The following is an 11,073-nucleotide window of genomic DNA, read 5'->3' as shown; positions in this document are numbered from 1 at the left end:
CATGCATTCTGGGTAAGCACCCTGACATGGACAGACAGACAGACACACACACACACACACACACACACACACACACACACACCACACACACCCACCCCTCTCCCTCTGTCAGACACTAGGCAAGTCCTTCCCTACTAAGCCATGCCCACAACTGCCATCTTTGATCTTAAAGATCCACACGGAGGGGGAGGATACTCCAGCATGGAGAAATGGGAGGCAGCCATTACAGATCATGCATGGAATTTCATTAATGTGGGGTAGTCGAGGGAGGACAGAATGGGTCCACAGCTTGGCAGGGGACCACAAACCATTGTTTACTGAACCCTTTTTGTATCTTGGGGGTGTTTCAGAAGGGCAAGACTGGAATCATAGAGCAGCATCACTGGGTCCCCCCACAGCTCAGATAATGTACAAGGAGAGCGTGGTTTGCCCTATGGTCCAGGCTCAGGCATCCTCTCCCAAGACACTGGGGCCCTTGGTCCCCAGGGCTGCTAGAGGGAGAACTGAATGAATGGGGGACAGGGAGATCCACCTCTTCCCCTTCACAGAGTTTGAAAGTGGACAATGGGGACAGGAGGAGGGTCTGGGGACAGGAGGAGGGTCTGGGGACAGGAGGAGGGTCTGGGGACAGGAGGAGGGTCTGGGGACAGGAGGAGGGTCTGGGAGCTGGTAGTCCTCAGCCATTCAGTGCATTCACAGTGAGAAGGGGCCCAAGTGTAGACTGCAAAAGTGGGCATTTTACAGTTAATGTATTTGTGTATCTGTAAGACTGTTGGCTCAGCACATTGAACTGTGGGAACATTATCCTCTGTACAAAGTGGTGTGTGTGTGTGTGTGTGTGTGTGTGTGTGTGTGTGTGTGTGTGTAACTCCAGAACTTAAGAAATTCGAGGCAGGTAGAATTTTGTGAGTTTCAAGTTTAGGGTAGGACATATAACATACAGTTGCAATGAAGAAAGGCAGGCAGAAAGAGAAAGAGTTAGGGAGAATAAAGAAATTCACTTTAGTCCTTTGCATTTTACTTTAATTCAGGGCTTCAAATCTCATCCTCACACGCACACACATCTAAGTTTTAAGGCCCTAAGTTTTAAAGTGCATACAATTTTATTTCCCTGCACTGCCATACCCCCAGCTCATACTTTGCCCAACAGTGCACCTCGATGCACACTGGCCAGATCCCCAGCGTTCCAGGGCCACGCTCCTCTGCTGAGCAGTTCCTATGTGGGCTGAGGACTCACCCCTCCGAGTGCACACTCCCTCAGGGATTGCTGTGGTCGATTGTTGATGATCAGACATGTTTGTGGACAGAGCCTCCCCACGGGTGGACAGACAGAAGCCACGTTTGAACTCTTCTTTCCTTCAGAGTCCGACTCCCAGAGAACACTGTGGGGGATAAGGCGGGTGAAGCAGGCTGTGAGGAAGGCTGTCCCATGGGCAGGACGGGATCAGAAGCCTGGAGTTTGATCACAGGTTGGGTGCCCCTCACTGGAGCCTGGTGCACCAAACTGTTCTCTCCAGGACGAGGTCTTGCAGCAGAGGAGTGAATGCCCCTGACTCCAGAGCCTCCTGGGCAAGGGCTGTGGTGCTCACTGGTAGACACATTCTTGTTTCTGTGCCTGCAATGAAAAACGCAATCATCTCAGGAGTCTGCATTCCATGGGGGTATATCTGATGTAAACCAGCCCAGAGGGTGGTTACCATGACTGTACATGTGGCGCTCTCAGAAAGGGGGCCCAGCACACACGGAGGTTGGAAAGACAGCCATCAGGACACCTTTACGACTATGCCCTCTGATTGTACACATGGCCCCGCAGGCAGGCACTACATTAATAGTTCAAATGGGAGACATGGCCTAGCCACCTCTCTACGGGAAGGACAGCACTGCAAGCCACTGTCCCCACAGCTGCCTCCCTCTATGTCCCCTTCTCCCTTCCTTCCTGACCTTCTGAGATTTGTTTCCTACATCACTAAACCGGTCCACGTTCACCCCTACCCTAAGGTCACAAGTGACATCATCAGTTCCCTAGTATTATGCAGACTCTGCCCCAGGAGGGGACAGGTCCAAGTGCAGGTCCCTCTGTGGCTGTGACACAGCCCTGCCGAGTCCCATTGGCCACAGGACAGTGAGACAAGGGAAGACAGGATGCTTCATGGACCTGACGGTGGCTTCGGAGTCCCGGGAATTCCAGCCCTAACACGCTCTAGCCAAGTGTCCCTGAGCCAGTGGCTTCAGCTCTCAGAGTGTATGTATCTGTTTGTCCGGGTGTACCTGTGTACATGTGTGTATACCCACGTGTGTAACAGCACGAAGATGAAGGTCAGAGGACAACTTGGGGGGGGTTGTTTTTCTCTTTCTACCTTATGGGTTCTAGGGATCAAAGCTCGGTCTTCATTGCTGGCAGTGCCTTTACCCACTGAGCCATCCTGACACCCCATAGTATCTGATTGTCACAAAAATGGCTGTAAAAGAAGGAAAGCAACTGGCCACCACAGGAATGTAGAGACCTTAACACAAAGACCATGTTCTCAGAGAGAATAATTCTCCAAAGAGATGGAGTGACCCAAGTTTGTGTACAAGGGGACAGGGGTCTCACCGACACGTTCCAGCTGTTGACGAAGGTCATATCACTGTTCCTAAAGAAAGACGACTGCGCCCAGGCCGCAGCTTCTTTTGCTAGCACGTGCCAGGATTGGATGTTTGAACCAGCCACGTTCCTTGTTGGGTCAGCAGGGTCCAGGATCACAGGCCTGCAGAACAGCATTCAGGGAGGGAATTGAGCATCTGGTCAGTGCCTCAGGTGCCACTTGACAGGGTCAGGGGAGCCTAGTAGAGCATCTTTATCCAAGTTTGTCCTTGTCCCTGCCCCACAGAATACAGCAAGACTGGAGGGATCCTTGGGCATGACCTGAAAGGCTTGGGTTCAAATCCTCTACCCGTTAGTAGCTGTGTGTGCTGGGGCAGGTCCCTCAGGTTCTCTGATCTGTGAGATGGGGAGAGTTGGACCAGCCAGTCTCATGGGAAAACTGAAGACAACACAGGATCAAGACATGTCACTGCCTAGGGTGACATAGTACTCTAGTATTTGCAGGTAATTAGGCCACTACAGGTCTTTGGTGCCTCACAGCCCTTATGAGATGCTGTTACTGTTGGGAGATCTCAGTTCCCAGTCCATGTTCTCCCCTCCCTTTGCTGCTTGAACCCAGACAATGTCAGAGACTGCTCTGCAGACAGCAGACACCTCCCCATACTCCAACGCCCAGGGTATTATTAGGACAGGTGACAGCACCCACTGCAGGAGATGCTGCATCCACACAGAGCTCCCACCTCTCCCTTTTCACTGCATTGCAGCCTGACACCCACGGGGAACACAGCCACGTGGGGACAAGCTACCTGTCTTTTTTTATCTGTCTGCTCAGATAGTCAAAGGTCTCTTTTTTGAATTCATAGCACCATGTCCAGTAGATTCGAAGCTTCTTGTACTCTGTGATCAGATCTAAGACACTTCGGAAACAGCGGCCTGTATGTAGTGCAGGGCGGTCTTCCAGCCCATGCTCCCAGGCATAGACCGTGAGCAGCTCCAGGGCGTACTGTGGAGGCAGCGGATACTTCAGCCTCTTCTTACACTGAGAAGAGAAAGGCAATGAGAAAAACGGGGCTCTCAGCTGTTGTGTGTGGGCCACTTCTCTCAGGCTCAATTCAGCTGCCACCTGATGATGACCTTACAGGTTTATTGTCACACAGCCTCGCCCAGTCATTTACATTCACTCTATGGCCCCTCCTGTGCTATAGCCAAGAGCTGAGTGGTTGAGATGGACCCTGTGTGCTCAACAAAGACAGCATTCACTAGCAGGCACAGGAGGAATCAACACCATGAGTGACAGCTAGGAGTGAGGGTGGGGGCGGGACATAAGGAGTGCTCTCTCTGGAAGTTTTCTCACGGTCTCTGAAGTAACTGGGAAGGGGGTAGGGAGATGGCTCAGGGGTCAAGTGCCTCCCTCCCCATGCATGGGTGAGAACTAGAACTCAGATGCCCAGCATCTACATGAGTGGGAGGCTCTTGATGAAGCTGACTCATAATCCTAGCTTAAAGGGCTGGAGATGGAGTTTCCAGGGGCTGCAGGACTGTCCAGAACTGCTGATCCAGCACACAGTGTGTCACGTATGAGACACTGACTGATTATATAAGGTATGGAGTGACCGAGGACCAACCCTCACACTCCGGCCTCCACAATCTTATGCACACACAAATACAGTGCGCTCCCACAAACAGGTATATACACAAACACCACACATACATTGAAAAAGGTAGTCCAGAAAAATATTGAGAAGTCACGCACAGAATGAGGTAATATCTGGAAATGACAGGGAAATAGAAAGCTTAGAAAGTGACATGAAGGGTTCACTGAAGAACAAAGCAGGTATGCAGAGACTCAAATGAATCAGCAGCCATAATACACTGGATTAGACACGGCTGAAGAGAGAGTTAGCAGATTAGAAAGTGGACTAGAAGAAATCACTTAGAACAAGCACGGAAAGCCATCCATCCCCATCCCCTCCCCCTCCTACAGCAGCACTGTCGCCTGCTGTTCCCCCAAACCCTGGTATCTCTGAACCCCTCTGTTCTGCCTCTCACCACTTTTCCTCCTCCATTTTCTATTTTCGCACCTTATGCCATTTTTTTTTCTCTTTGTGAACATGACTGTCCTGGACAGATGGTCTTGAATTGTTTTTAAAACACAGACTGATCTCCCAAGGGCATCAGGCAGGTAACAGTGCTCCTCCATGGCTTCTGCTTCCCTCAGTGATGGGGCGTGGTGCAGGAATGTGAGACAGATAATCCCTTTTCCTCCCCAGTTTACCTTCCAGCACCACCTTTACCACTGCAGTGAGCACAGACTAGGACAGAAACTGGTCCTAGGGAGTTGTTCTTTGGGAGGATTGAGAAAGGACCTTGGAACTATGGGTAGAAAAGGTGTGGAGATCTGAGAGCCTAAGGGGCCGTTTGTGGGAACATGGAAGACAGGAGGGCTGAGAGGCAGGCAGGGGGCAGAGGCTGGAGTGTGAAGTCTCAGAGAAAAGCAAAGACTCATCTGGGCTGTCTGTGTGCTGTGTTTGGATTAAGAAACAGTGGTTTCTCATCAGCTGGGGCAGAGAATCAGCTCAAATAGCTTAGAAACAGCAGGATGGGGCCAAGGCTTCTAGGAAGAGTTTCCTCATGGTCAGCAAACAAAAGCCTTTGTGCGGGGGGTGGGGGGGCAAGACTACATCTGCAGGTTGTCAGCCACACCTGGAACTGCAGAGGGCTCTGCCTGGCTCCAAGCCCCCATGAAACCTGCAGGTTTGGAGCCATCATGGGGAGCAGCTGAGCCCTGGCACTGAGAGAGGCCAGGAGGAGCCATTGGTGAAAGTGTAGCCTCAGTGGCAGTGGAGACCCAGAGACACTGGACTTGCCCTGAGCAGGAGACGACTGTCAGGAACAGCGCAATATGAGAGCAGAGCTGGCCTGAGCCTGAGACCCACTGTGTGAGCTGAGACCTACTGTGTGAGCTGAGACCTACTGTGTGAGCTAAGACCTACTGTGTGAGCTGTGGATGCCAGAGCCCGAGAAGCTCAGGGAACTGTGAGTCCCAGATATCAGATACTGAGCTTTTTCCTATGATTGTGACAGGGACCTGGTTCTTTCCTCTTGGGGTAAGAAAGACTTTATTAACTAGTGTTGTTAAATTTCATATGAGACCTCCCTCGAGAGACTAGTCTTGTTACATGTTAAAATTTAAAAAAAATATTTTTAAAGCTAGGTTTATTTTATTGAATGATATCGATATATCATCTTTGCACAAATTCAAGAAATGTAAGGTTATGGTTCAATAGAGGTTATGGTTGTGTGAGCATCAAGTTGAAAGTGGGTCAATTTTAAAAATGAGTGTCGGTCAACTAGACATAAGGTAGGGTCACTGGGCAGGAGGCAGCCTTAATCGAGACAATCCCTCAATCGGTCTGGTTCAGGGTAGTCTGTGCGGACATGTTCGTGACCAGTGATGGATGTGGTTGGTGCCATGCCTGAGCGTGTGCTCTGTGGAATAGAGCATTCTGACTGAGCCACGGAGATCAAGGCAGTGAGCAGAGTTCCTCCATGGTCTCTGCTTCAGTTACTGTCCTGACTTCCCTCAACGATGGGCTGTGACTGGGATGTGTAACCATGCCAGACCTTCCCTCCCCAAGGCAACCTTGGTCATGTGATAAAGCTATCATCGTCAAGAGACAGCAAGCTAGAATAGACCTCTTATCTGTCCTGAATCCCACTCTCTACACATCGGGTCCATAGTGTCTGAACCACATGCCTTACCAGTTGATACCAGTGCTTGACCAGACGGATGATATTCCACAGCTTGGGTGCACGATACTTCAGGAAGTTCTGATGAAGGTCCGTGAAGCAGACGGAGAACTCGCCCTCCATCTCCAGGGTGGTGCTCTCACGGATAAGGCGGGCATAGATTTCCCTGTAGTTATCCGGGTTAAAGTCGTCCTTGTCTCTTAGCTCATCTATAAAGAAAGTTTCATTCGTGTTTGGGTTCAACCCTGATATAAGAGTCGTCTGCATTTCTAGGGTCACGATCGCCGTCTGTGGGGCAGCAAGCATCACTCTCCATAGAGCTATGAGCCCACCACACCTTAGAATGGCACACACGCATCGGTCCTGAAAGCCTGTGCCACTCACTGCTGACAGTGGGATGCCTTTACAGCAGGGTCTCTTTGTAATCATGTTGCTTGGCTGGCATCCGTCAGGCCACAGGGATTCTCCTGTCTCTGTTCCCATAGCACCAGGGGACAAGTTAATGTGTGGAATTTCCTAAGATTAGGCAGGCATGGGGGATTTGAACTCAGGTCCTGGTGCTTGTGCAGCAGTCACCCTTATTCACTAGCTGTCTCCCTAGGCACTGTGTGTCAGCCAGGCATGAATCTCTGTAGTGCCTAACTTAATGTCATGTGGTTTTGATTGTCCAGGTACTGATAGCTTCAGGATTTGGTGATGGTGGTGTTTATGGTGGTGGTGCGTGTGTCCTGTGAAGTTTCGCAATGGATCAGGCTATGGAATTGTGTGTGTGTGTGTGTGTGTGTGTGTGTGTGTGTGTCTATGTGTTGGTGCGTGAGCACATTAATAGTCTAGGAGGGTGAAGGCTGTGCCTTGGGAGTCTGCAGGTGTGTGGCCATGGTTGCAGCAGGCTATACAATCAGGCTTTGATGCTGGCATGGACCCAAATCACTCACTGATGGAACTTGGGACAAGTCCAGTCCCTCAGTGTCCCAAGAAGTGCTCAAGACCTTAATTGCTATTTCATGACCCAGAACACAGTAGGTCTCATTTGCTATGTTACCCAGGTTAGGGCTGTGACTGGGGTCCTCTTGGCCACCATCCCCATGAGCATTCCCAAGATAGTCCTTCTGTGAAAGAGTTCCAATCCAACTGAAAAGCTGCCACAGGCTGGGCAAGTCTATGAGCAAGACAGGCTTCTGGGGTAGCCCTCTCCCAGCTCCTTTCCGGATCACTCCCTCTGAGCCCCCTCCACTGAGCAGGGTTCTAAGCCTCTTTTAGCTTCCCACAGCATGCTGCCCTGGTCCTGGTCCCAGGCTGACCCTCTCAGTCCCTGCTGCCTGAGACTGCACTGTTTCCAGGGCTCTCCTAAGCCAAGGGCTAGTGGCCTTGTCTCAAAGTAAATAGCAGTTCACACAGTGGCCAAGAGAGGGTGCTGTGTCCTCCAAATATAAAACCTCAAGTGTTCTCCAAGGTCCCGAAACCCATCCTGGTCTTTCATGGGTTTTCCTAATAGTCTTTGGGTAGAGGTGGGCAATTTGTAATTTTGGAGACACACTATGTGTCTCTAGGCCTGATATGAGAGATGTTAACGTAGAGGAACATTAATGTGCAACTACATATGTGTGTGAATGTGGGAGTTTGGGATGTGTGTGCAGGGAGTCTACACCTGAAATCCCCGAACTGGGCAGGTAGAGACAGGAGAATTCCTCAGGCCCACTGTCTGGTAGGTGGACATGAAGCTGGCCCACCCACCTATCTGAAAACAAACCAGCCATCACACTTGCCTGTCCCGTAGTGGGTGGAGGAAGCCCAAGTGTGTCCTGAATTTGTCTGAGTATAATTGTTTACAGCTGGGGACTCATAGCCTACGGACACTTCTAGGAGACTAGGCAACCCCTCTCCCAGCTCTGTGCTGTCCCTAATAGACATGCTGAGCCTCCAGGTGCCAGAGACTCTGGGTTCAGCTCCCTCAGAGCACACACCCCACCTGATCCCAGCTCCCTACTGCAAGAGCCATGAGGTGGGGCAGCAAACTCCAGGTCAACCTCTCAACCAAATTATCTTCCTTAGTAACCAGCATGCAGGGCTGACCTCTGGTCATTACACACTGGTGCAAACATGTGCACTTATATCATGCTCCCTCCAACACACACACACACACACACACACACACACACACACACACACACACACACCATAGACAGAGACAACAGAGACACAGAGAGAGACAGAGAGAAATAGAAGGGAGGATTCAGGGGTGAGGAAGGGCAGGCTGAGGCTCTGCTGCTGGCTGACTTACACAGGACATCATAGGCTGGCTGCACATCAAACTCCACCTCCTGCTGGAGCTGGGGCGAGCTCAGCTTGATGCTCAGAGACCTGGAGTCGGGCTGTTCTGTGCTCTGGACCTCAAAATTCAGTTTAAACTGTTTCTCTTGCTGCAACTGGCACAGGTGTTTCCAAATTTCCTCAATGAACTCTTCCCGTCGCTTTAACTGATCCTCAAAGCAGGTGAGATTGGTAAGGAACACCACCAGGGTGGCCTCTGACCTTCCCTTGAGCATGGTGTATTTATTGAACCAGCCACCCTGAAAGACAAGGATGAGAGTGACCAGGGACAGGGACAGCCATGCTGGGCAGTCCAGATGCTGAACAGAGTAGGAGTCCATCCCTGAGAGTGACCCTTGGGCTGAGAAAGCTGACCCATGTGTAGTGGAATTCTATTCAGCCCTGAAGAGTGAAATTCGGATCTCTGGAGGAGAATAGACAGTCCTGATCTCCTTATGGTAGAGATAAGGCAGACACAGTATGATGAACATCCTTGTTTTCTCTATTTCTATCCAGATTTAAATGTTTGTGTCTATGTGGTAGTGATGGAAGAGGACTTTCTGGGGAGGTCAGGTTCAAGTACAAAGGCCTGGGCTGTAATCAACAGAGAAGACTGAGTAAATACCACAGACATACTAAACTGTTGTCATAATCCTCTTTGTTAGCAGAGTATTAAAAGGCATAGACCATGTCTGTAACAATGATAAAGCTCACAGGGAAAAATGTTAAAATTAAGAAAACTGAATTCACAAAAAGAAAAATTTTGAGAAAATAATTAACAAGTGATATGCAGAGGTCCTCCCTAAATAAAATGCTGCGCAAGATCACTAACATACTTGCACCCCTGACATAGATGAGTGGACATTACAGAATGACATTTCTGCAGCCTTCACAGTGACTGAAGTAGGGGCTGCTGTCCTAAAGTCCCATTTGACAGATGGAAACGTGGGCAATGAGCTTCCTTCTCTCAGTCCAGTCAGCCAGCAGGTGGGATCTCTGCTCTGTTCTCTGCCCTGTGCCATAGCTGGGGTGTACATGAGGACACTGGGCAGAGAGTAGGTAGGTGGCACTTGCTCCCCACTAAGGACTGCAGTCTGGCTTCTCAGAGTCCTCTCCCACCCCATCCTGGTAAGCTCAGGATAATGAGACTCACCTTCACAATCCTAGAGACCCTCACAGGGTGGGTGGCACCTTGGAAGCATCTCTCAGTCAGGAAAGCACATATAAAGTCAATGTCTGCTCTGACCTCAGTAACGAAGGAGGTGTCAGGAAGGAGGTGCTCCTCTATGAATCTGTCCAGCCTCCAGACTGGGGTTCTGGAGAGTCGCCTCGACATCCTGAGGTCAGAAATGTTTGCTGACTGCAGCCTTGCCTCAGGATTCAGCTGCCCCTTATATCCATAGCTGGTGCCTCTTTCCCAGGAAGGGCGGGGCTATGCAAATCAGACTCTACACCTGCCTCCCCTGGCTCCTGGGCTCCCTGACACTCTGGCATTTGATTACCTGCTGGCATTTCTTTGGATTGTCAAACCCTCCTCATAGTTGGCTGTGGACCAGGAGGCAAGAAGCATCAAAAAGATAGTTTCTGTTGTTCTTCCTTCTTGATCTTGAATTGTTACTAAAGAAAAATCCTTTGATACACACACACACACACACACACACACACACCTCACTAAAACATGGAGAGCCAGTGAGAGAAAGCCAGAAGAATGCAGGCGGCAGTTCCAGCACAGCTGTGGTGGGTTCGTCACAGGGGACTGGTCCATACTGGATATTGTAATGAGCTGTCTGCAGGGTCACAGCTAGCTTGAAGGTCAGACTTGGGGTCTCACAGTTCTGTGGGTTCTCAGATGCACACCCATGATGTGATCGTCATGCAAGCCACCATCAGAGACAGTCTCTCTGCCCTCTACCCCCACCTCCATCTGTCCTCGATAAAGGACAGAGGTTTCACATCTTTCCTTTCAGATGGGATCTCACTCCTTTGCCCAGGATGGATGTGAACTTGGGGATCTGCCCATTGTCCTTCCAAGTGCTGAGATGACAGGGGTGTGCCTCTGTCCCCAGCTGTAGTCACCTGGGTCATCAATTGTCACTCTCCACTTCAGTAGCATAGAGTATTGACTTGTGCCCAGGACACACCCTCATGAGGGGGAGCCTGTCTCCATGCCAACCTCTCTCTGCCCAGCAGGAGTGAATATTCATCATGGCAGGATGGTCCACACCTGTGATCCCAAGCCCTGGGAGGTGAATACAGAAGGTACAGAGTTTGAGGCCAGCCTTCTCTATGTGATGAGGGTCTATTTCTTTTAAACAGGAAAAACAAGGCTCTCCACACACATATGTATACATCGCACACACACACACACACACACACACACACACACACACACACACAAAAGTGCCATGATCCACACACCTAAAATCACT

At 50.3% G+C, this 11,073-nt stretch overlaps 1 protein-coding gene across 1 annotated transcript; it reads right to left on the bottom strand.

The window, feature by feature from the left end:
- Window positions 1-1,009: 1,009 nt before the first annotated feature.
- On the bottom strand, window positions 1,010-10,002 carry LOC116885292 (inactive 2'-5'-oligoadenylate synthase 1D-like). Its single transcript, XM_032886541.1, has 6 exons — window positions 9,798-10,002; window positions 8,616-8,904; window positions 6,347-6,543; window positions 3,391-3,623; window positions 2,594-2,747; window positions 1,010-1,615 (listed from the first exon to the last, which is right to left on the bottom strand). The coding sequence occupies exons 1-6, from the start codon at window positions 9,978-9,980 to the stop codon at window positions 1,586-1,588; spliced, it is 1,086 nt and encodes a 361-aa protein (XP_032742432.1). The 5' UTR covers window positions 9,981-10,002; the 3' UTR covers window positions 1,010-1,585.
- Window positions 10,003-11,073: the final 1,071 nt, after the last annotated feature.

The sequence above is a fragment of the Rattus rattus genome, chromosome 16 (assembly GCF_011064425.1).
Source record: "Rattus rattus isolate New Zealand chromosome 16, Rrattus_CSIRO_v1, whole genome shotgun sequence".
NCBI lineage: Eukaryota > Metazoa > Chordata > Mammalia > Rodentia > Muridae > Rattus > Rattus rattus.
The sequence above is the reverse complement of the archived record's forward strand: the minus strand, read 5'-3'. Positions and strand labels throughout refer to the sequence as shown.

Excerpts from the sequence above, each read along its gene's own strand:
- LOC116885292 (XM_032886541.1), bottom strand. The coding sequence starts at position 9,980 with ATGTCGAGGCGACTCTCCAGAACCCCAGTCTGGAGGCTGGACAGATTC. Across the intron at positions 8,905-9,797 it reads GGGTCTCTAGGATTGTGAAG|GGTGGCTGGTTCAATAAATA; the intron begins GTGAGTCTCATT and ends CTTGTCTTTCAG. Across the intron at positions 3,624-6,346 it reads TCAAGCACTGGTATCAACTG|TGTAAGAAGAGGCTGAAGTA; the intron begins GTAAGGCATGTG and ends TTCTCTTCTCAG.